General features: G+C 45.6%; 1 protein-coding gene across 1 annotated transcript in view; it reads left to right on the top strand.

Moving 5' to 3' along the window:
• AK4 (adenylate kinase 4) overlaps positions 1-12,564 on the top strand; it is a 397,269-nt gene extending 384,705 nt beyond the window's left edge. The window contains exon 6 of the mRNA XM_078669051.1: positions 10,606-12,564. Within this exon, the coding sequence (XP_078525177.1) occupies positions 10,606-10,744 (139 nt within the window). The 3' untranslated portion in view covers positions 10,745-12,564. The remainder of the gene's footprint in view (positions 1-10,605) is intronic.
• The last annotated feature ends 11,927 nt before the right edge of the window (positions 12,565-24,491 follow it).

Raw genomic sequence — 24,491 nt, 5'->3', positions numbered from 1 at the left:
AGCAGCTGTGTCACCAGTACCTTACTATGGATCTTATAGTCACTGCCCATCATAGGCTGTGGTCTGTAGAAGGAAACCTCCGCGGGATCGTGTCCTGGCTTTGGGAACGACATCAAGAGTGCCTCCCTCACGGATGGAGGCAAGCGACCACCAGCAAGGGCTGTCAATTCGAGTTCAGGCAATTTATGGACCAGCCTCATATTGTATGTAGTGGTGGATGGAAACAAAAGGTGAATGACATTTTAACAGACCAATGAACAAAGATTTCTGACCAAAACCCTGCATGTGTATAAATATATTGTATACATTCATTTGAAGTAACAATTGTCTGGCGAGATGTAAAGCTGTTTCAAAGGCTAATCCTATAAACGTTGACACCCTGTGAATGGCAGTGAAGTAAGCCTGCACCGGCATTCTGGACTACATGTTGCTGCCCACAAGGCCAACAGCCCACATTGACAAAGCAAAATGTGTTTCCAGGGGACAGCTTTTACTTCACAAATAAATATCAATTACCTGCTCATGTTGGTGTCCAGTCAGTCACTTACAAAAATAAGTTACGTTGCGATTTGGGATGGCGTGGGGAATGTTTATATCATGCCCTATTCTTGTTTCTAAATCAGAATTAGTTGTAAAGTGCATGTCATGAGTTGGAATGTCATTTCTTTCTCACAATGTACGTTTAAAACATTGTCACTTGCCTTTTTGCAATCGAAAAGTCTATAATTTTATGAATTGCAGGCACTGGAACTGCAAAAATGCTTTGTAGATCCAGCCATTAGTGCTCCCCTGTATCTCTCCTTCCTGCGATTTCCTTCATGAACCCTAAGGCCAGGGATAGCAAGATCAGTGCCTGGGGTACCAAAAGGCAAAGATGAGAGGCACACGCTCCCGCTGGCTATCCCTAAATAGTACCCAGCCTTTAGACTATGAACGTTGGCAAAGTGGACTTGAGAGTTACCAGTTTCCTCCCACTGATACTTGGACTCTTTTACAATGGGTACAGCAACTTTGCTGGCCCCTAACCCTTTGTGTTAAAATGTAAAACTTCACCAGCTTCAGCCAAACGTCCAGGAGGATTTTGACATTGGGGTTGCTTTTAGGTTAGGTACTTACCGTCGTTGTGCAGAGACTTGAGTTCCTTTTGAAGAAGGGATATGTGAAACTCGTGATGCTCTCTAAATGTGATATAGCCGAACAGTGAATAAAGTCCAGCTAGTGTTTAGTTTGGATAAGGACTAAGAGCACGCCTTTTAGGTACCAGAGTACTTTCAAATAATTCAGAGCAATGGCGGTCAATTAACACCCAAGTAAGTGCTTCAAATAAAAAAGGAATACCCGTTGATTTGTTAATTTAAAATCAATTTTCTGGGAAGTCCCATTAGGAATTCCTAGTATAACTGATGAATAGCTTTATTATTGTTAATGCTGGCAAATGCAAGTCGTCTCATTCCATGAATAGGCCAGTCAGTGCTGCTGCTGCTGAGATATCCAATAGCAGCAGACACAGATAAGGAATGATTAGGCGGGTGGAGGAGGCAGGGTTCCCCCCCCAAAACATTTTAATGACTTACCTGGTGCTGCCAGCCGCCTTGCGCTCCTCTGTTCCTGGTTCCAGTAGTCTCTGGGACATCCTCACAGACTCCCCATCCCATCTCCGCGCTGCCCTCCAGCATGAGAGCAGCGTGGGGATTGGCCTGAGTGGGTTGGAATAACACTCACTCAGGCACAGGGAGTCTGTGCTGTTCCTCCACCGGTGCTGTGGAATACAGCTGGGTTGGAGAAACCTAAGTTCACATGTCAGTTTGGCCTGTCTGAGACGGCCGGCCAAACTGACATGCGCACTTAAAAGTGCACAACTACCACTTCTCCCCTTCCCCCCCACCCTCCCATTGCTCGGGGCCACGCCACCCTGGACAAGCTGGCGCAGAGCCAGCGGCTGAAAAATAAAACAATGGTAAAATATTGTTTTCTTTTTCAGCTGCTGGCTCTGAGACAGTGGGGCGATGCTCCTCCACCATTGCGGCGGAGCTGCTGTTGGAGATATCTTCTGCTGGTGACTTTAGCTGCATGAGGGCTTTGCTGCAAAGCCACGGAAATCAGCCGAATGGTTCGAGCCTGAGTTAGCATAACATGGATGGGTCTCGGGCACGGGCCATTGCAGTTTCCTTGAGCTGGATGAGTGGGTAATCTCAAGACCAACTGATAAATCGTGTGAAAACAACTGGTTGTGTCTTTCGGCTTCACTGGATATGCAGGCACGCCTTTCTATGAGCTACTGGGCATGTGGAAGTAGGCAAGCCACTGCAGATTTTTCCTGGTCTAAGATACCAATAAACTAAAGAGCTATTGATTTGTAATCTGTCGTTCTTTATATTGCAGTGCACATTAAATCTACTGGAATAGTAGAGTGTTGGTTGTCGGCCCAAAAAGGTACTTAAAGGGCACAACCCCTACACAAAAGGCCAGCTGTTTTTTCAACAAGCACAACACAACGGGTAAAAATATACCTTCCTTGGCAGGACGGGGTGACCGCCGAACTCAAAAAGACAATCCCAGGCAGCAGACAGTGAGCTCATCTTTTAGCCAGTACTTGGAGATTCGAGGTTAGAGCAATGTTACATCTTTGAGAACCGCTTGGCCTCGCTGGCTTTGGTTTCTGCAGCTTCAGATTGGCACCATCTATAGACGTGCAAATATATAAAAAATTGACAACTTTTGAGCCTGCCAAAAACAGTGTGGCAAACTCTGAACTTGGACTGAAATGCTTAGGAGGCTCAAACTGTTACTTTGTGAACAAGAATTTCAGTTAAGTCAAACAAAGTAAGGATACCCATACACCCTAGTCAAATGTTTCACCTCATTTAATATTTGACACGAACCATAGAATCCTTAGTAGCTGTGTACAGCGACCTGCAGTCAAACCTAAAACTTTATAGCAATTGGAAATATCAAATCATCTTGAATGCTCTCTAATTTAAGTACACATCGTGGTGTTGTCCTTGTATAACCATTATAAGATAGTTGGTGTAGGCTCTCTGGGATGGTATGAGAAGCGATTGCTTTAAAATGGAAAGACAATAAGGCTTTGCTGTAAAGTGCAAAGGTTGGAAGAGTTACAGGTGAGCCTTTAGCAAGACCCTTTGCTAGCATGACCGGACTCTGTCTCCCTAAAGGACTGCCGCTGTGTGTGGTACCCCCAGGTGTTCCGGTAGTGGCTCGCCCGACCGACCCCAGGCACCACCCGATGGTTGCGGGTCTGCCCCCGATGTCTAAAACCAAGGGATTGCCCTCCCCCTCAACTCCATCAGATACTTTACTTGACTAAAGCTGGGACAGTGTAGAGGAGCCCCTGCTGCCCACGCCCCTTGGCCGGACACACCTGACTGGCCCCCGCTGCTCTGGTTGTGAGCAAGCGGCTCACAATCCACACGTGTGCCATATATCGGGAGACCACTGCTCCATCATGCCTGGAGCTGCATTGCTTGCACTCCTAACCCTTCAAGCTTGTGTCCTCACAGCAGCTGATTGGCCTGGCGACCTGTCCTCGCTGGTAGCTCCCGCAGCACCATCACGATCGGACTACAGCCGACAAACTGTAGCCGAATCCCATTGTTTTCTGCACCTAACAGCTCCTCACCACCTCGGAAGCCCCTAATGCAAAACATGCTGTTTGCCCATTCTATCATGCTGCGAACAATCTTGTGCTGTTGTATCTCCATGGATGGGTTGCACCTCTATACTAGGCTTGTGTGTGCTTCTGCCTATTCACTGGTCTACACTGTTATTATATGCCCATATGCTATGATATGCCTGTATGTTTTCTTGCTCAGTCTACAGCATCACTGCTAACGTATGCCCACACGGCTTTACAAGTTGACATACCCTACTGTAGCTATCCCACAGCTGTATCACTCATATATTCTGCTGTCCTTCGTATACACTGTTGCCATATATTTGTGATTATTCCATGTGGCTGTATCGACTCCTTATGGAACTCGTACAATTGCAACTGTTTATAGTATACTCCTGTGTGTACGGTCGCTGTGTATTTGTGCTTTCTCCACGTATGTGTATTTACCCATATGTAACTTTGGAAACTGTTTCTCAGCCAACTATGTAAAGTGCTCGGATACCTTCGGGTCGAGTTTGTGTTATACAAAACTCTAAAATAAATAAATAGGCAATGTGGATGCAACCATTGTAATTTGCTTGTAATCTCTCAATGAATGCCATCTAAAGTTTGGCAAGTGGAGCGCTGGGTCTGCCAGCTCAGCGGAGGTCTCACCTTTGCCGCCATAACAGAGCACCACCAGCCAATGTAGAGACCGCTGCCATGTCGGTGGAATCTCTTTGCCAGTGCAGTAGATGCAATTTTGACCAAACGGAAGCTGGTTGGGTCACCACGATGTGTCCGCTGTGCAATCTTGTTTGCTTTTCAAAACATGCATCAAAGCAGGAGTTTGTTACTCAGAAGCAATAATGGCTCTCACCTTGCATGATGATTTTTCGCTGTGTGTGAGGGCCATTGTTGAGTTTCCAGGCCCAGGTCCATTGTGCTGTGTGTGTGGGTGATTCCAGGCAGAGAAAATCTGCATTGGGAGAACTAACTAATACACTAAAGGCAGTGCCTTTGTGGCTGATGGGCCAGTGATGTGTGCTCGCAGAGGTTTCACTGAGGAGTAATCAGCAGTTCCTGCGCCTCTGGATAGGGGCGAAGGAACTCCGGGCGTGGCAGAGGTGCCAGGTGATGACGCTGCAAGCTGCACTAATATAATTTCAGACTGGCAACAAAACACGGTGCAGTGTGTTCAAACAGTGACCACATAATAAAATGCAGTGCCAAAACCTGCACACATCCCTTACTTCTAATGAATCATACTGAGATCCAGCATTATCATGGAAGATAAACATCCACCGGCCACTGATGATCTAGCCACTCCCAAAGAGAACAGAATGACCTCTCTTCTGCACCGGAGTACACCCATCAGGCATCTTCATCAACCTAGACCGGATACTTGCACCAGTAAGAAATTAAATTAAATGTACACGCTTTTGTCAGTGATTCAAAAAGTACAATTCCATGATAGCTGAAATGCCATGTTAGAGCAAAGTCCCGGGTCAGAATTCTGTATGGAACTTTAACACATGAAGAGCAGCTTACCTGGACTTACCATACATCAGAAACCAATGACCACCCACAGCGTTTCCACAGGGAAGAAGTCAGATGTTATTGCCACAGAAGACCACACCACTGAGGCCAGCTCTGCAGGTGGAGACCAGCTAGTCACTTTACTCAGGATGCGCAAAAGAATCAGACAGTTGGGAGCTACCAAGACACTCGTCTTCAGCAAGGAGGACATCCTGAGCCTGGAAGAGAGAATACAGCCACGTGTAGACCTGCTTCACCAGTCTCTGAAATCTAAAATCCATTTAGAAATCTCCAGGGACCGAGACATCTGACTTATTCTGCGTCCAGCCTCCGGACAACCCCACAGTAGCACGACTGAAGGTACACGTTTCCAGTAAAAAGGCGCCTTCATTGATGCTGAGCATGCCGGGCTCTGCCAACCTCCCACGACGTGGAATTTAATTACAGACTGCATGACTATTGTGGAATTGGAGGTCCTCAAAAAACATGCAACAGGGATTGCAAAGAAAAACATGCATTGGCTTCAAGAACTTTCTTGTCATGGAAAATATGTACAGGACACCGTCCAACATTGTGTAACATTCATGTGTATTGTCAAACAACCTGGCTGTGACCTCTCACTACACACAGAGAGAGACAGAGAGAGCGAGAGGTACAGTCAAGTGGTCTAGCAGGATAAACTCCAGGACTTTTTGCCTGTGACATTTGATGTACCGACCCCACAGAGGGTTTGTCATCCACCTTCATGCCTCTGAGTAGAGGATGCACGTCCCTTTGTGCCTGTCTTTTTTTCTGCAGCTGTTTTGCCTGGCGCTAGCGGTGGGATGCCTGTTGCTGGGGCAGCCATGCGCTTTGACAAATTCTTCAACGTAACCTGTTGCATTGACCCAGTATGGGCAATGTTGCCCACCAAATTGAGACAGGAGCACTATTCTTGCCTCACATTGACAATATCAACAATATTCTTGGCAGATTTGAGCCAAGGCAGTGACAGAATAAGCTGTGGAAGGAAAATGGCTTCAAACACAAATGGAACCATCAATACATAACGTGTGCTGTCCTGCTGATGGGGAGGGGTATCCCTGTGTCGGTTGGCAGTCCATCCTTACGACGGTGTGAATATTTTGGTATAAAGGCTTACCTGTTACGATTGTGTGCCTTTTCACGGTAACCAATGCTTGTTTTGTAATTAGTTTCCATACACAGAGATTAGTGAGCTTGAGATAATGAGGGATTGATCTTGTCTGATTCACTGTTGAGGGCGTTTTGGGTGCAGCTCAGCTGCAAGAGGCTAATTGAAAAGAGCCTACTGCTTTTAATCTCCAACTTTTTACTGTTGCTCCCATAAGGTCAATATTGTGTTCATATTTTCCTTTAACACCATTTTTATTGTTTAGGGTACATTGTTATAGAGTAGGGGGTCCTTCATGTTTTTTCCTCTGTTTAACAACATTTTATTTCGTGTTCAGCCAAAAATTGATGCTATTATTTAAAACAAAATAAGCTCTGAAAGATAAACCACAGTTGGACATTTAGAACTGTAAATATTATCTGTATCCTCCATCGCAGGTGTACTGTGTATTCTTCTTCCCATCCTGTATCATATAACATGTTTTTCAGAAACCCACACTGCATGGTTTTACATCAGGCTAAAGACCCCTTTTGCACTTTTCCAGATCTTATGCCGTCAGCACATATTATACACAATAAGACAATGACTGAGCCCCCTCCTTAGCCGTTACCTGCTGAAAGTCCTATTCATGTTTTAGGGCAGGCCTGAGGCCACACAATAGCTATTGGGACTATCAGTCATGATGTGTGGAGTTGTGGAGCAAGTGTATGTGGCTATGTCTGTACAAACACTCTGCACATGAAATGAGTCCCTCTCCAGCCAGCAGAGGGGTCTCTGGGCCCCCACACCCCCTCTGTGGAGATGCCATTGCTCCCACTTACCTGACCTTGAAGGAGCTGTTGTTGCATGAGTGTAGGTAGTGAGACCAGAGAGACTGTTTTGCCCCTCTGCATGATCTTCCATACATGCCTGCAGACGCTGGCCTTCCCCAATGGCCTGTGGGATCCGTGAAGTTCCCATCATGCTGTGCACCGTTGCCTCCTGAGCTCAGCGGATGTGACGCAGTGATACGCTGCCGGTGGGATGCTCTTGTATACAAATGGAGCTCCTACAGATCCGGGTTCTCCAATGCACACCGTTCCTCCCTGGAGCGGCTTTGAGAGGGGCAGGCAGTGAGGACAGCGGCACCGCCGCTCCGCTGCACACCGGCCCTCCCTGGAGCGGCTTTGAGAGGGGCAGGCCGTGAGGACAGCGGCACCGCCGCTCCGCTGCACACCGGCCCTCCCTGGAGCGGCTTTGAGAGGGGCAGGCCGTGAGGCCAGCGGCACATTTGCTTCCATGGAGTATCCCAGCAGTTGGGGTTCTCCACTGCCAGGTGACACTGGGCATGTATCCCATCACCCATGTCTGCCACTCTGGTGGAACAATCAATCATTCCCTCTTTACATACACTGTAAGGTTTTAGAGTACAGATAAGTAATTATCAACCCCATCAATTGAGAAAGAACTCCTTTCCTCGGCGAAAGGAACGCATCACGTTAGTGCTGAGCACAGGTGTTACAGTTTGATATGATGAGGTGGTTGCATCTGTGGCAAACCATTCAATAACGGTTCTGCCTGGCGCAGTCGGGTCATTGTCGAGAAGAAGCAGGTTTAAGGAGTAACAATTTAATCTCCATAAGATGTAAAAAAAAAAAAAAAAAAAATGATCATCTGTAGCTTTCACACCCAGTTTCAGAATATGGTCTCCAACTCAGAAGTATAACAATAAAAGTAAGAATTGCCTTAAAACTTTTGATTGCTGTGACAGGGATTATAATAACGAGGGTTCCCTAAGAAGAGTGAAGAGGCGTTCTAGTCATCCATGCAATCCGCCTGACCAATGGTGCTTCCTGCTCTACTTGGCGAGGCTGCCAGATGCTTCAGCTCGAGGTTTCTCACCGGAAAATGGCCAATTCTGTTGTCCTTGCTCATAGAGCATCCATCCAGGTATTCTGAGGAAGCGTAACATTGTTTGTGGATTAGGATTTCCTAGTGGTAGCCTCCTTGTCAATGCACCATAGTTTAGTCAGTCCACTGTGTATGGAGTTGGCTTAATTCTGACAACCCTCCCCCTATCGTAACCCCACACCGTGAAATTCTGTGCACTTCTAACTAACTCTCTCTGGCATAATGATGACCATGAATAAAGGTACCATCCTTGACAATTGTGGGCACACGTGATACATTCTTGAATATTCCTAAACTTAATTGTGAGCATTCTTGTCAAATTGGGACCATTCTCCACATAATTGTGGAAATCCATACCATAAGCATAGCCATGGCATAATTGCGCCGTATTAGACCTATTCACAAATTTGTGCTAATACCCGCACAAAGGTAGTCGTGGTCTAATGGTGCTTGTCGTTGACATATTAGGGACAGTGTGGGCATAGTTGTGCCTATTACTGTCATCATGATGCCCATCGATCTATTGGGGGAATTGGAGCATAATAGTGGCTATCCTTGGCATAGTGATGCCCAAATAAAACCAGTGCACTCCTTAACATAGTGTTGGCATTTTGACTTCTCGGTGGGTGTTTATGGCATATTTATGCCGCCTTATGTGCATCCATGACACATTGTGGATGTTCTTGCCATAATAGTGATGCCCTCAGGCATAACGGGGTCTTTGCATAAGTACCACCCTTGACAAATTGTGGACTTTTTTTCCATAACGATGATGGAAATCCATGCCAGATGCTGCGTATTCCTGTGTTTTTTGGTGGTGATACACGGTCTGCATAGTCACAATGTTTCCTATGTGCCAGTAGTAGAGGAGGGTACTTGCTAAAAATGACAACCTTATGTTTGGGAACCAAACATAGTTACTAAAAAATAAAGTTGGTCTTTTTGAGGGAATCGTGCGTTGGTAATCATGAAACCTGGCCTAGCGCCTTGAGACCCTCACAGGTGAGTAGCGCGCTCTATAAATGTTTTGATTGATTGATTGAAAAGGAGGAGCTTTTGTTTGAGGGAATTGAGCTGATCTATCCTAAATTAAAATATAATATCAATTAACTAAATGTCTGTATTTTTGAGAACTGGCAAACTAATGTTTGTGGGGTTAAAATGGTTGCATTTCAAAACATATAGGCTAATGTTTGAGTGGTAATTCATGCTGAGTTCAGACGGAGGCTAGTCATGCTGTGGCTCTTATATGTTTCACTTATGCACAGGCACTTCATCATTTCTGTTGATGAAGGTTTCAATAATGTTATCACTGTCACTGATGCTGTCCCTGCGGCTTGCGCATAGAGATTGGTGTACCTAATTGCTTTCTGAGCTGTAGCACTGCTTGATGAGAGCTTTTAATATTTGTGTAATATTTCTGTCCATGTCCTGTGATTTTTGACGTATATCTATAGTCTGTTAAATTGCATACCTATATTTGTGACCTGCCTGTAATGTCTGTAGTTCCGTTTACACGTTTTATTAAAATGTTGCTGCCAAAGGCACTGATGTTCAAAAGTATTTTTCAGCTACAAATACTGTGATTTGCAAAGTCACAGGGTCTGTGAACACAAAATACCTTTTTACTGTGTACATATGCACCTATACAAGTCGGACAATTCTTTCTGATTCGCAAAGGGGGTGTAAAAGGGTCAAAGACGCATGTATCAATGGCTTGCTTTTAATCCCTTTTGGGAATGTAGCTGCTGGGACGGAGGTGTACTGCTCCTTGCAGACTCCATGCCTGCATTAGCAGTCAATTCTAGGGCTTTTCAAACTGCAACCTGCCTAATTAATATTCATTAGTCAAGTTGTTTGGCAGGTCCCTGAACTGTATAGTTTGCAATGTGACCTATTTGATATATAGTTCACTTTGCAAATTGCATTTCCATTCGCAAGCCAGCCAGTGTGCAAATTGTACATCCCTGGTTTGCGCGAATGTGAATAGTACATCTGGGCCTTTTTCCCACTTATATATAGATTTTTTGTTTTTTTGTGTTTTTCAACTTTGGAGTAGTGAACACCCCCCTCCCCCCCCCCCCCCCCCCCCCGGGAAGTTGAGCGTTTGACTTGCACACAGTTACAGCTTTTGAATGTTTCATTTGCGCCCCTTCCGTACCTTTGAATTTTTTTTAATGTATGTACAAATTGTGCTGTAAAATGCACCACTTAGTTCATTTTTTCCCAAATGTTCTGGAGGGAGAACATCCCAGGCTCATCACCAAATTGCCGTGGAGAATGTTGGACTTGTTCAGTCCAATCAGTCTCTGCCAGGTGCACTCACCACTTTCTAGAATAGCAATCTGCCACTGGGCTAGTTGTATGATTGAAATGACCCCACTGCTCTGTGATTCTAATATGGACACTGTTCTATGCTTCTGTGTTTCAGGAACAGAGGTGTATTGCACACATTTTCCGGGACGGAGACGAACAAAATCTGGCCGTACATTTATACCCTGCTAAGCACGAGGCTCACCCCTGTTCACCCCGAGGACACCTCGCAAGCATTCCAGGCTCAAGAGCGTTAGAGGAGGCCGCCCCTGGATTGGATGTGGATTGTGGAGAGCTGTGCAGTTGTAGAATGGTGCATCAGCCATTTTGGTTTTTATTTAGCACTTGTGAAAGAAAGAAAATGCAGTTTTTGCATGGAAATCTTTTTTTTTTTTTCTGGTGGCATCCGAATTCTTTAGACACTTTACTTTTTAGTTCTTGAGCTCAAGGTGAAATTTATGCTTGTAATTCTAAATTTGAGATTTTTCAGAAACATGTTTCATAAGACAATTGATGTATGTACTTTTTCGATTTGTAGGTGTTCAAATGCCCATCCCATTAATACCTGAAAATCCCCTATGCTTGATAAAGTTGGCAATCTGATTGTGTAATTTTTTATATACTTATAAAAGAAAGTTTTAAACTTGTGCGAATCATGCAATGGTGTATCATGTGTAAATGTGAAATTCCTAGATTTTCTTTTTTCAAGGTAGGAGGAAAAGATGAGTTGGACAGCTACATTATAAGGCCAGTAATGTAAAAACAAACACTACAGCTTAATGTCTGATCATCGTAGGAAAGGCAAAATGGAACCCAAAGCTGTCTCCCATTCACAGTATCCCAGCACAGCGGGAGAGTGTATTTTGCACTGGTCAACTCTGCCCTGGCTGCTTCAGAATTTGTGAATGTGGATCAAGCAATCAAGACCTGCCCGCACAGAATTTGACCCCTCGAGCTTTTCTGCACCAAGAGACCACTCTGGTGACGTTCTGCGCGCTCAGAAATAAATATATAAATAAATAAAACCTAAAAAAATTGAGATGACAACTAAAATGCTTGTAAGGCAAATGTGTATTTCCTAACTAAATTTAGCAAGCAGATCATTGCACCTTTACCGCTCATTACTCTAAAAAACTTTACTTAAAAAAAGGCAACATTTATTTCTGTGAACATTCTAATTCACCATTAGTGTTGGTTCTGAAGTAAGTTTGATTATGGCCATCCATAAATTATGAAGCTCGGTTATTTGAAAAGTGTAGGTTGAGCATCTGTCCACTGTTCCATAGGAGTCATAAGGTTAGGGTACCAGATGACGTCATGCTCCAGTCCTGGATTTTCGTTTGACACCCACATGCATACTGGGAGCTGTAGTCCTGATAAACGTCAATTGCAGCAAGACACCTGAAACGATAGTTTGTAAAGAAATGTCCATTGTGCCCATTGTGACATGAAGTCCTCTGGTGACCTTTCACACAGATTATTACACTGTATACAGACACATCTTGGCTGTCCTCTTCCTTCAATGGATGGAGGGGATAACGAATGGTTCGTCGGGATGTTAGTTAAGCTGTCGCCAAATATGTAAATACAGTGTATTTTTATTATAATAGCATTTAAAGTGCTACGCTTAACTTTTACTGTTACGGTTGATAGTTATTAACACGTGCGTTGAGTATTAGAGTACATATCAAAAGATATATATATATGACTTTATCCAAAATGCTGCTCTTGCAATGTTTGGTAAAACAAAGTGACCTTTTAATTTCATTGTTCTGAATCCATGCTGGAGCCTGGTGGGGGAAGACAAAATGTTCCATCTTCAAATTACACCCTGCGCTTTCTCTACTGTGATACTTTTTTTCTTTTGCCGAGTCCACCCCCTACTGTTTATATTGTGAATTGCATTGGCTCTTGCTTGTTTTGTAATTGTAACCATCTCCAAAAAGCTGTTTGAGTATCTAGAAACAAAACTTCATTATTTTTGTTAAAAGAATAACTCCATTTGTGCACATTAATGAGCAAGTCTTGTCCAATTTCTTGATTCCATAAAATAACATTAAAAACAACCTCAAATGAGTTTAAATTTGATCATTCTAAGATGTTTGCAAACTTGTATATGAAGGCAAGGAGAAGGTGTTGGGGGGGGGGTGTTGGGGGGGGGGTTGGGGGGGGGGGCGGGAGTGAGAGCGGATGTGTGTCGCTCCTCTTAAAAATGTCCTTTTTTCCTTATTTTTTTTTTTGGTCGCTTCCCAATGTGCTTTCACATAGAGTTGCCTGGCTTTGTTTATTAATGGATACAATGTTACTTATCTTGTCCTTTCATTGTTTCTTCTCATTGGGTCAGAATATTCCTTAACCTTTGCGGAAGCCAGTTCTGTGATCAATTCTAAATATATGCTTTTGTAATTTAACAAACCATGATGACATTCCTACAGTTACTGATTTTGTAAATTTCTAACGATAATACAATTCTGCTATTACACGGATATTTGCTTCCATTTCATTATTTTATTTGCTCGTCCTCAAAACCATTTGAACCTCTTCTTAAAGCAGTCTGCAATTTCTCAAAAAGTTATTTTTTATTGTGTTTCTTAGTGAAATATAACATTAGGGCAGGCCAATATGAACACAGTATATCAAACTTAAGTACACAATAGCACACATAATTTTGCACAATGTCACATTACTTGACTTGTGTTCTTGGTCATGCTGTCACCTCGAGAATCACGTATATATTTCACTTGAGTGAGTGCTTCTGCTCTAGAATGTCTGCGCGTTCGAGCTGGACTGTTCCTATTGGAGGAAGACCAAGATTGATTTGCATATGATTGGTCTCTGTTCAGAATGGCACAGAAGACAAAAAAAGATGGACTGGAATGCGGTGCCAAGTGATTACCAGGCATTTAGATTAAGTCCAGCATTCCACCCATTACCTTTCCTTTCCCCTGTTTTCCTAGACAAGCAGATTTGAAGCAAGGCGCATTCTTAGTGACACGTAGCTTAACTGATAGAAAAGGAAAAATGGAACTGAAAGGACAATGTGTCTGATCTTTTCAGGCACTATGATGAGCCTCTTTACTAGCAATTCAGACCCATGGTCTTTGGTCATCCACTGCACAGGTGTCCTGTCACACCTGGGGGGAGGGAGGGGGGTAGTATTGACTGTTTTATTCACTCCCAAATGGGAGTTAAGTGGAGAGGGGGGTTTAACGAGTGACACTAACAACAAGGGCAAACCAAGTATATACTGAAAGAGCGAGACACTCACTCACTTATACACACTCCCTTACACACACTCTTTTACACACGCTCACTCACTCTCTCGCTCTCTCTCTGCTTCACTGAAGTCTAGCACAGATTGTAGTGTGTTTTTGTACTACTAAATAGAACGTGACTAAATCCAATTTGACAGCACACTTGATGGCCATAACGGTTCTAGGGGCCGTTCAACTGTGACACACTGCAGACATCTGGGTCAGAATTTCAGAGACGTCCACTTACGAAACCCGAAATTGGCACTGATAAAGCCTGAGATGCGTTTATGTTTCACTGGAGATGCCTTAGCAGAAACCCTATGGTGTCATTTTCCCACCAGCCTCGAGGAAAGAACGCTCAGAGGTCCTTGGACTGCAGAGTGCAATATCCCTCAAAGAAAGCAGGATCTCTCGGTTTTCGGAGCCTTGATTTAGGACTACCTTCCAGGATCAGTTTCTCTCCATACTGTTACCCTCTTTATCCTTACACCCCGCCCCATCTCCATACTGAAGCTTCTCTACACTCTCATGCACCCACACTACTGGAATTGATGTGAATTACACTATTTTTGGAAGTGAAGGGCCAGGCGACCTGCTTTTCAAGGCACAGTCAGTCTTTCAAGTTTTCAACTGTATCAGTTTTACCATACATTAAACTTGGGTGATCCTATACATATTTCTTTATAGTGGCTATCGCAGATGTTTGGGCTATCGAACTTTATAGCATTGCAGCAGAGCAAAAAGAATAATTATTTTGATTATTTTTCTACAGATTCTCTGTGGCATTAGGGATAGTCGATTACTTATCGTTTTTCAAAAAGTATTTCAATAGGGATAGTAAATTACTTTCCATTTTTCAGAAGTTTGTAATTAATTATGTTACTCTTTTTGCTGGGAGCTCCCTTTGGGATAAGATACGTTGCATCCTAGATTCAAGAAACAGTACTTTTGGTGTAAAGTTAATCAGTCAAAAATCGCTTTATTGGATTTGAATAAAACAATTCACAAAAGTTCATAACAAAATGCTAAGTATTCTGAATGTCTGCAAAACGACCAAGTATAATTGTGGTAAGTGACCATTTGCTGAGAACAGCAATACCATATATTTAGTCACATACATGTACCAATGCTTCATGTAAAGAGGGTACTGCAGTGCCCATTGGCCTCCTTATGTTCTTCACCTATGCTTCCTATGTTCCTCTTGCAAGCCTCACCGGCCATGTGGTTTTGTCAAAATGAATATCAGCTGTGCCACGGAGCTTTCAAAAACTGCAGAAACCACCTCACTGACCATAGCTAAAGATTAGTCTTGAACATTGGAAACACAATTAATTGGTGACCTGGGTAAGACACATCCGCTATATAGGTTTTTTACACAGATATTACTCGCTTTGTAATAAACTTCTATTGGTGACACTTTGATAAAATAACATTTACGGTATGTTAAACTTGAATAAAACGTTGCACAACATGTAACCTTGTGAAAACACATGAGTGGTGTATACACACTCCACCAACAAATGTGGTGACACAAGTAAAGCAGTGTTAAATTTTTAATCGAGGTCTAAACAATATACGGATTGATATGTTGTGTATTTGGACCCAGAATTGTGCGCCGCTTTGTATTATGCATGCTACCTTTGGTTGGATCCGAGCTTCAATTGGGAGGCAGCTGATGGTCCTGAGTGTTGTGAAAATGCGATTATAAGGACCTATGCCTGTTACAAGTCTTGCTGCTGCATTTAGTCTCTTTCATTGGGGCTAGGGTGGCTTTAGTTAGACCTATGAGAGTTGCATTGCCAAGTCAAGTATTGAGAACACTAGTGATTGACCACCTTTTTAAGGTCATCAGATGATATGAATGGGTTTATTTTTCTTAGAAGGTGCAGATGTAGGTTGCTTGCATATTTAGTTTCGAGTCTAGTGTGATACCTGGCAATTTAACATATTCACAGATGGTTGCCATTTAGCGAGTTGAGGTGAAAAAAAACACCTTATGGATCTTAGATTTTTTTTTACTCTTAATATACAACAGAATATTTACTGAAGCAAAATGTAACGTAGGGTGTATAAACATTATGTAATGGGATGGAAGTAGGACTGCATTCAATTTCGCCCTTAACTCATTGACCTGCAACGCCTATAAAATTTAATAGAACAGATACTATATAGGTTATGTGTAATCATTATTCTGAACCATCCCAATTTTTGTTTAAAATGTGGAGCACAATAAGAACACCTAGTGTGTTGAGTATCAAATGCCCAACTATGTTTTTTAAAAGAGGAACAAAAGGTGATCAAATAAGCAGACGGCAAAACTAAAAATACTATAGCCTGCGCCGAGATAGATTGAACAGCGATCAAACTCAGTGTGCTCCTTTGTTCGGGAGAACATGACAGAAGGACATAGTCAAAATGCTTGGTTTAAAGCCTCAGTGGCTGATCAGATAGCCTACGTTTATACACTCGTTGCTACAGTTAGGGGCATATTCTCAAGGACATATTGGCGAGTTATCGTCACTTTATCACAGCCAAAGTGGTGATAAATGTATCGCCCCATTCACAAGCTGGTGCTAACAGCCGATATCACCAGTTTACCTGCGATAGCAGCCGCAAAAAACATCGCCACAGATGAGCCCGGCAACTAACGCTAATGAGATGCAGAGTAGGCGTCGCCGTGCAAAAAGCAGCAAAAACACCACTCCACAACATTCTCAATGACAAGCCAGATTGGCGATAACATCCCAAAATCGGCAATAATGCGTGTTAGCAGCAGGGATTTTACACCTGAACCATAAAAGGGAGCCCAGCCCAGAGCCACACCAGAAGAACAACAGATGCCATTGAAGCCACTGATCATGCAAGAGGGCCACAACACCCACCGCCACAACACCCAGGCCCGCCACCCTCCCTGGACTACCACAGAGGCAGCGCAGACCAAGACAGCGGACCTTCAGAAAATGCACCAGCCTCACAGACCCAACACCAGAGGATGTCATTGCCCACTACAGGCCAAAAGGCAACCATCATCCCCATCCTGACCATCATTGCCCACAGGCTGATGGTACCAACACAGCGGACAACCAACATCCCACCACAGACAAAGCTGCTGGCTGTGCTGCATCTTTTGGCCTCTGGTACCTTCTAACCAACAACTGCCAGAGTTGGAGGAGTCTCACAGACTGCTCTATCAAAGTTCCTCACAACTGTCTTGGATGCCCTCATCAGCTTGGTACCCCAGTTCCTTCACTTCCCCCACACTGCACAGGAACAGCTGGAGACCAAGCAAGGCTTCTACTCCATAACTGGCCAGGCCAGCATAGGGGTGTGAATAAAAAGCACGTAGCTCTGAGTGTGGCTCTTCCAGAATGGCCAACGTGTCTGCCAGGGCAGCATCTCTCACCTCGCCATGAGGCAGACGCCGTTGCCATGAGCGGTGTTGCCTGCGATCCTGTGTGCCTGCTGCACCCCGGGCCTCTGGTCTCCGAACCGGTCTTTCCCGCCTCTGCGCACCCTGGCCTCACTGCTCACCTGCCGACACCGACGTGTGTCAAAGAGGGCCCACCACATGCCGGTGCAAGCTCCGAGCCCAAGGCCCACGACCTTGGCAGCCTCCTCAGACCATCACTTCCTCTGTGACACAGGCCCGCAGTAGTCCTTTCGCGTTTACATACTCCACCGCTGCGTCCGGCCTACACTACGGTCAAGTAGGTCACACATTTGGAACTGAGTCTTGATATCCTGATGGCAGAGTTCATATGTCCATGGGACATTTGATATCTGACACCTAGAGAAAACCTGGCGAAACCAGAAAACCACGGAAGCACAGAACATCCACAGGAGCGCCCTGAAGGAATACCGGCCAGCGCATTAGAGACACCAAACAGACGTAAATAAGAGACAAAGTCTAGACCCACACGACCGACGCCAAGGAGCTGTTCACCGTCCTACAGCCGTTCACAAAACCCCTAGCGAAGCCACGGACGTCACATCTTCCCACCAACTCTGCGACAAGCTCAGCTCATACTTCATCTGAAGATCAAGGCCCTCTACGACAATTTCAGCGAACCGACGCAGGACATCACATCCCCACACAACGCTGCCGATAAGCCAACTATTATGACCTGGAATCCCGCTACCGTCTAACACATCGCCGCTACCATGCAGAAAATCCACTCGGGAGCCCCAGCGGATCCCTGCCCACCCACATATTCCACAGAAATGCCGCCACCATCGCACCCAAACTAGGACTGACCATCAATGCCTCCTTCATGTCTGGCATCTTCCCAGATGACTGAAAGAGGGCGGAGGTAAAACCCCTCCTCAAGAAACCCACGGCCGACCCAACAGACCGTAAAAACTACCGGCCCATCTCTCCTCCCTTTATTTATGTATAAAGCGCGAACAAGATCCTCACGGATATCAGAGCGCTTTACACACATAGGGGATATAAAGATCAAAGAATCATTAACAAAGCAATTTTGTGCAAAGATGAGCAAAACGGAGTGAGCAAATGATTACCCATAGAGTCAAGGCAAGGCAACAAAGGTGCCTAGGTGGTCTGGCTGGTCATTGTCATAAAAGGAAAAATAGTGAGTCTCGAGATTTCCTTAGCCTATATTCATGTGAATTTAGCCAAGAGGATCGATTTTACTTCTTTTTTGAAGGATGCCGTGGATGAGATAAATCTGGTTTCTGGAGGGAGAGCATTCCATATCCTGGGCGCCATCCCTGAGAAGGACCGTTTATATGTTTTTTTCTTGTGGAATCATTGTGGTTTCAGTAGTAGAATTTCTGCGCTTCTTGTGACTCTAGAGCCACCCGAGATTGTCAATTTCTGAGCGAGGTAACTGGTAGAGTTGTGATGTATAGCCTTATGCGTCATGCATGCAATTTTCAGGTGTATTCAAGCTTCGTATGGCAGCCAGTTCAAGGATTTTAAGTCAGGAGAGATGTGTGAGCGTTTTTGTGAGCCAGTGATGAGTCTCGTTGCAGCATTAATAGAGGTTCTTAGGGGTGCGGTTGTCGATATGGGGAGGCCACAAAGGGCGACATTTCCATAATCTACTCGAGGGATAACTAGGGCTTAGACTGCAGTCCTGAAGTCATTGGCTGTCAGCAAGGGTTTCAGCTTCCTCAATGTATTGATTTGGAAATTCGCTCCCTTCGTTGCATTGCTGATATGATGCTGCATATTGAGATTGCAGTCGAGGGTTATGCCTAAGGATTTCGCTGAGTCCACGATGGTTGGTTGAACGTTGAATGCAGTAAGATGTTTAAGGTTGTGGGGGACAGTGGAAGGGGTCCCTCCAGGGCATGATGCAGAGGGCAGAAGCCGGCAGAACAGGCAAATGGAGGGGTGGAATGCTGCAGCCTCACTTTTTACCACCAAGTCAGTATCACCTACATGATGATGAAGACAACGCCCAGGCCATACACTCAGATGCCACCAAAGTTGAACCAGAGAATGTCCATGAATGTCGGGGCACAGACTTAGTGGCACCGGAGCTGAAAGGAGATGCAGTGTGCAAGGAGGCCTGTACAATGAAATAAACTCTGCCATAAATAAATCAAGACTCAGTTCCAAATGTGTGACACACTCTACCACAGTGTAGGCCAGGGCAGCGGTCAGCAGAGGCCTGCAGCCACGTGTCATTGGCTTACGATGCACAGTTAGTGACACCAGAGCAGTTGTAGGTAGTGTTTGAACACCTCCGTAACGATGATCCTTTTTTCCTCTGGACTGAAACGCGTCTTCCTCTTACACCTCTCCTTGCGTGCAATGATATGAACTCTGCCATTGAGAAATCAAGACTCCGTTCCAGCACAGGCGTCACTGTACATTTGACCCTGGCAATAAAGATGCCCCTGCCCCTGGGCTTGTTTGTGTCCCAGGGCATGAGTGCTATGCTCTGGTGTCTTGCTTGAATTTGCTGCTATAAACTGCCCGCCCATATTGCTGCTAAATTGCTCGCTCTTATAAAGATTTTAATTCCATTTCTTTGCGGCGTGTTTTAAACAAATATTATTGCTTTTAAACTCACTTGTGTACTGTACTACCTTCCTGTCTGTGCCCCGTTCCACCACGGGTTCTCCTGCTTGAGTAGAGGGCACGTTGACAGACATCGGGTCTCCGCTCCCATTGGCTGGTGGCAGTCAGGTGGGACGCGAGATACGTGACCTAACCCACATATCTAGGATGACGTTATTCGCGCACAGCGAATAAGCGCCGAAGTTGCGCCTAAGTTAAGCCCGTCTGCGCCCGTCCGCGCTGAGGACGGGCTGCAGGACGGGCTGTATAAGGAGGAAACCCCGAGACCGCTGGGCAGCCAGGTAACGTGGTCCTATGCCTATAGGGATATAGTCACACTTAAACCCCCCTTCCTACCCTGCCACCACAGTCTCACCCCGGAAGCTTTCCTTTCCTTTCCCCCATGTTGCTGCTTTCGTAGCCACATCGAGCCCTCTTTCTCTCATTGCCGGAACAGAAGCACTACGGTAAAAACTTATTTTATGCCTACTGCTCACACTGAAAAAGGTTTTCTAATCAATGCTAGGTCATTGATCAAAAACAACATCGCGTTTCACGACTTTGTCACTGCCAGGAACCCCTCATGGGTTTTTATCACCGAAACCTGGCCATCTGATTCCTCTGGTCCAGACCTCTTGCATGCAATCCCTGAGGGCTATGAGTTACATAGATTTGATAGAGTAGGTCGCAGGGGTGGAGGGTTGGCGATTCTCTACAGGGTCTCTGATGTCTGTCGTATTACAACTCTTTCCTCCCCATCTGATCTTTTTAAGGCCATTCATTTCGTTATATCCTCCTCTCCCTCTGCTTCCTTTTCCGTTCTTCTTATCTATAGACCCCCTGGCCCTAGATCCAGTTTTAGTCATAAACTCCTTAAAACCTTAGAACCGTATTTTGGCAAATCTCATCTTACGGTTATGGGGGACTTAAACTTTCATTTAGATGATCGCTGTTCGAAGGACACCCTCTCTTTAGTGGATCTTATGGCCGCTTGCGGCCTTCACCAGTTGGTAAATAGTTCTACTCATCTGGCCGGCCACATTCTAGACGGGGTGTTCTCCAACGACCCCAGACTCTCCACGGGCTTGCCCATTCCTCTGGTATGGTCTGACCATCTGGCGGTACCTTTGGAACTTGAACTCCACTCCCCTTCTCTGTGCCATGAGTTCACTAACCGGGTACTCAAACGGAACTATAGGGGCATCACAAACGACTCCCTTTCCCCTCTTGGAGTGCAGACTACCACGTTAGCTGCAATGGATGCCAGTGATGCTGCGCGGGAGTTTGCAAACTCTATTTCCAGAGCAGTTGATCTTCTGGCCCCTGCCTCCTATCGCTATTCAGCGAGGCGGAAAACTTCAACCCCCTGGTTCACTGAGCCTCTTAGGCTCCTAAGACAGAGCTGTAAGAGGCAGGAGAGGCTATGGCGGACAACTTGGAACCCCAAAGACAGAGAAAGACATAAGCTTCTGTTGGTAGACTACAAGATAAGGGTTATCAAAGAAAAACAGGCTTACTTTTCTAAGCTCACAAAGTCCCTTACTTCCTCTAGGGATCTATTCAAGATCGTTGACCCTCTCTGCTCTTTACAAACCCCTGATCCCATCATAGGCTCTCCAGAATTGTGCGACAGGATCGCGCAGTTCTTCCACACTAAAATTGCTGACATTTACTCCACTCTTGAAGCGCAGAGAGTCCTAATGAGTCCTCTTTCTCTTCCGACTCAACCTCCCTTAGAATGCTGGGGAAAAGTTCCTTCAAAGATCCTGTTTGGCTTCCCTCCCCTTACCCGTGAGCAACTAGATTCTCTCCTAAATAGGACCAAGTCCGGCTCGCCACTGGATCCCTGCCTTCTGAAGATCCTGAAAGAATGTAGGGAAACTTTGTTGCCCCCCTATTCTGGAGATAATGAATTGCGCTATTATTCAGGGCACCTTCCCAGCTGCTTGGAAAAAGGCCATAGTTAAACGACTGCTTAAAAAGCAGACTCTGGATCCTGAAATTCTTAAAAACTTTAGACCCATATCGCTGCTGCCAGCCCCAGCTAAAATGCTTGAACTTCACCTTAATCAGCATCTGACCTCCTTCCTTGAGGTCTCTGGGTTTTTGGACCAATCTCAGCACGGCTTCCGAAAGTTCCATAGTACTGAGTCGGCCCTTACGGTAGTGGTCAACAATATTCGATCTAAGGTTGACCAAGGCCAGACTATTCTGCTAGTCCTACTCGACCTGACTGCAGCTTTTGACACCCTATCTCCTTTGACCTTAACAGCTCGGCTAAGGGAGATAGGGGTGGAGGGCCCAGCATTGAGCCTCTTGTCCTCCTTTCTCAGTCAAAGAGAGCAGAGGGTCAAGCTAGGAGAGTTCCTCGCCCCTGCTAAACCTGTGCAATGTGGGGTTCCACAGGGGTCGGCCTTGAGCCCGACCCTTTTCAACATCTACGTGGCCCCACTTTCCAGGTTAGTAAGATCGCACGGGATGGAGGTGGTGTCATACGCCGATGACACGCAGATCATGGTATCCCTCTCCCACTCGGTGAGTACCTCCGCTTTCAGCTTCAGGAACTGCATGCAGGCAGTCTCCGAATGGATGATTTTAAACTCACTGAAGCTGAACGGAGAGAAAACCGATCTTCGGCAAAGACCAAGACATATGGTCCAGTGACTGGTGGCCCCCTTCTCTGGGAGTATGTCCTGTGCCTGTGAAATCAGCCCGTAATTTGGGCGTGATTATTGATACGTCACTGGACATGACGCAGCAGGTTAATCGAACTGTGTCCACCTGTTGGGGAGTCATTAAGATTCTAAGGAAAATAGCCCATTATCTTTCCCCTCAAGCCCGTAAACAGACCGTGGTTGGCCTGGTGACATCACGGCTGGATTATTGTAAAGCACTGTATGCGGAAATAAATAAGCGCCTCGTTTTACGCCTACAGTCCTGCTAAATTTGTCCTGGCCGTTCCCTACACCTCTTCGGCCACTGCCGCCAGGAGGAGTCTGTACTGGCTCCCGATCCATCTTAGGATCACTTTTAAAATTCTGTGCCTGGTTTTCAGTGCTTTATCAGGTGGAGGCTCAGAAGCCATTGGCTCCCTTCTTGTTCCTTACACCCCCAGCAGAAGCCTTCGTTCTGCCTCCAAGAATCTCCTATCTACCCCTCGAATAAACAGAGTCAGATGGGGTGGAAGGACCTTCTCCTTTATGGCACCCAAACTATGGAATGACCTCCCTCCCGAGTTGAAAGCACAACCCTCTATGGCCCTCTTTAGAAAAGCACTAAAACCTCAGCTCTTCATTGAGGCCTACCAGTAGCATGCTCTCTGACTCTGGACTATGTTTGGTTAGGCGCCTTGACGCCCGTTGGGCAAAGCTGCGCGATATAAGTTATGTTTCATTCATTCATTCATTTCATTCACATGTGCCCGTAGCCAGTTCCACAAACTTTCTGAGTGTGTCCGTGTGGTCATAATGTATGCATGAGGGCCCCGGGCCCTACAACATTACATTGTGCTGTGTACAGCGGACGCAACCATGTCACCGCAGGCAGCGGGTGAGACCTTGGATATGTAGCCTTGTCGTCCCCCCACTCAATACGTAAGAGGAGTGGACTGGGCCGGCGTACGCAAGTTCTGCGTGGAGGTGTGAATGATTATCAGGGGGTCTGTGCAATGTGCAAATGCATGTGTTTCTGTCGCAGTGTGGGTCTCCGTTGGTGAGTATAAGTGGTCCCTGATGGGACTTAGACACCCACGTATGTGATCTAGTTCAGCTTCCATGTGGTCGAACCCCACAAGCACCTGTTCGGCCACCTCCTTCTGGCAGTCTAACACCTGGCCTTGGAATGCAATGTGTGCTTCGGTGAGGTGCTGGGAGCCAGCCGTGGTGGTGGGTGCTTCCTGCTGTGTGGTCTGTGCAGTGGGTGGGCTCTCCTTGATGCAGCTTGCCTGCCATACTCCTGGAGGTGGGTGTCCTAAGATGTCCATGAGCTGTTGTACAGCATCGGTGTCGAAGGTGTGTAGGTCCTCTTCAGCATCACTGATGAGTTGTTTGGTCTGCTCTGCGGGAGGTGTTGTTTGTCCCTCTGGAATGTGAAGGAGAGATGCATTTTGACATTGTGTTGACATGTATGTTGGCACATTATTCAAGTTTACATACAGACTGTATGACAATGTTCATTGTGACTGTTTGGGGGAGCTGACTATTTGATGCAGGACAGTGGACATTTGGACTACATGACTGATGTGAGGTTGTACACGTACATTTTCATCTCACAGTTTCCTGCTATGTCAGATGTGATTGGCCAGTTTCTACACAAAAGCGACCCAGTTGTGTCCTCTGTTCTGCAGTGTAAGTGTTGTACTTTGTACCACATTGTCGTCAATGTGGATGTGCTGTTATGGCTATGGGTGTGCTGCATTGTGGGAGAGTCGCCCCGGCAGCTGTAATTTTGCTTCCGCCTTAGCCCTTTGAGGCAGTATGACTTTAAGTTTTGTGCTTTTACGGTGCTGAGATGTTGGCGACTTGGGTCATTTGTGCTCCTGGATGGTTATTGTACTATTGTGCATTGTTTGTCTGCAGATGTATTGTTGACGTCAGTGTAGTGGCATGCACAATGTCATGATGATTGTACTGCAGCCATGCTGATCGTCATGTAGTGTTATTTGCATTGTCAGTGTGGCTCACAAATACGCATCTTTGCTGGGTTTCGCACATGTGCATG

The sequence above is a fragment of the Lissotriton helveticus genome, chromosome 1_2 (assembly GCF_964261635.1).
Source record: "Lissotriton helveticus chromosome 1_2, aLisHel1.1, whole genome shotgun sequence".
Lineage (NCBI taxonomy): Eukaryota > Metazoa > Chordata > Amphibia > Caudata > Salamandridae > Lissotriton > Lissotriton helveticus.
Note: the sequence above shows the minus strand (reverse complement) of the source record. Positions and strands in the feature narration are given on the sequence as shown.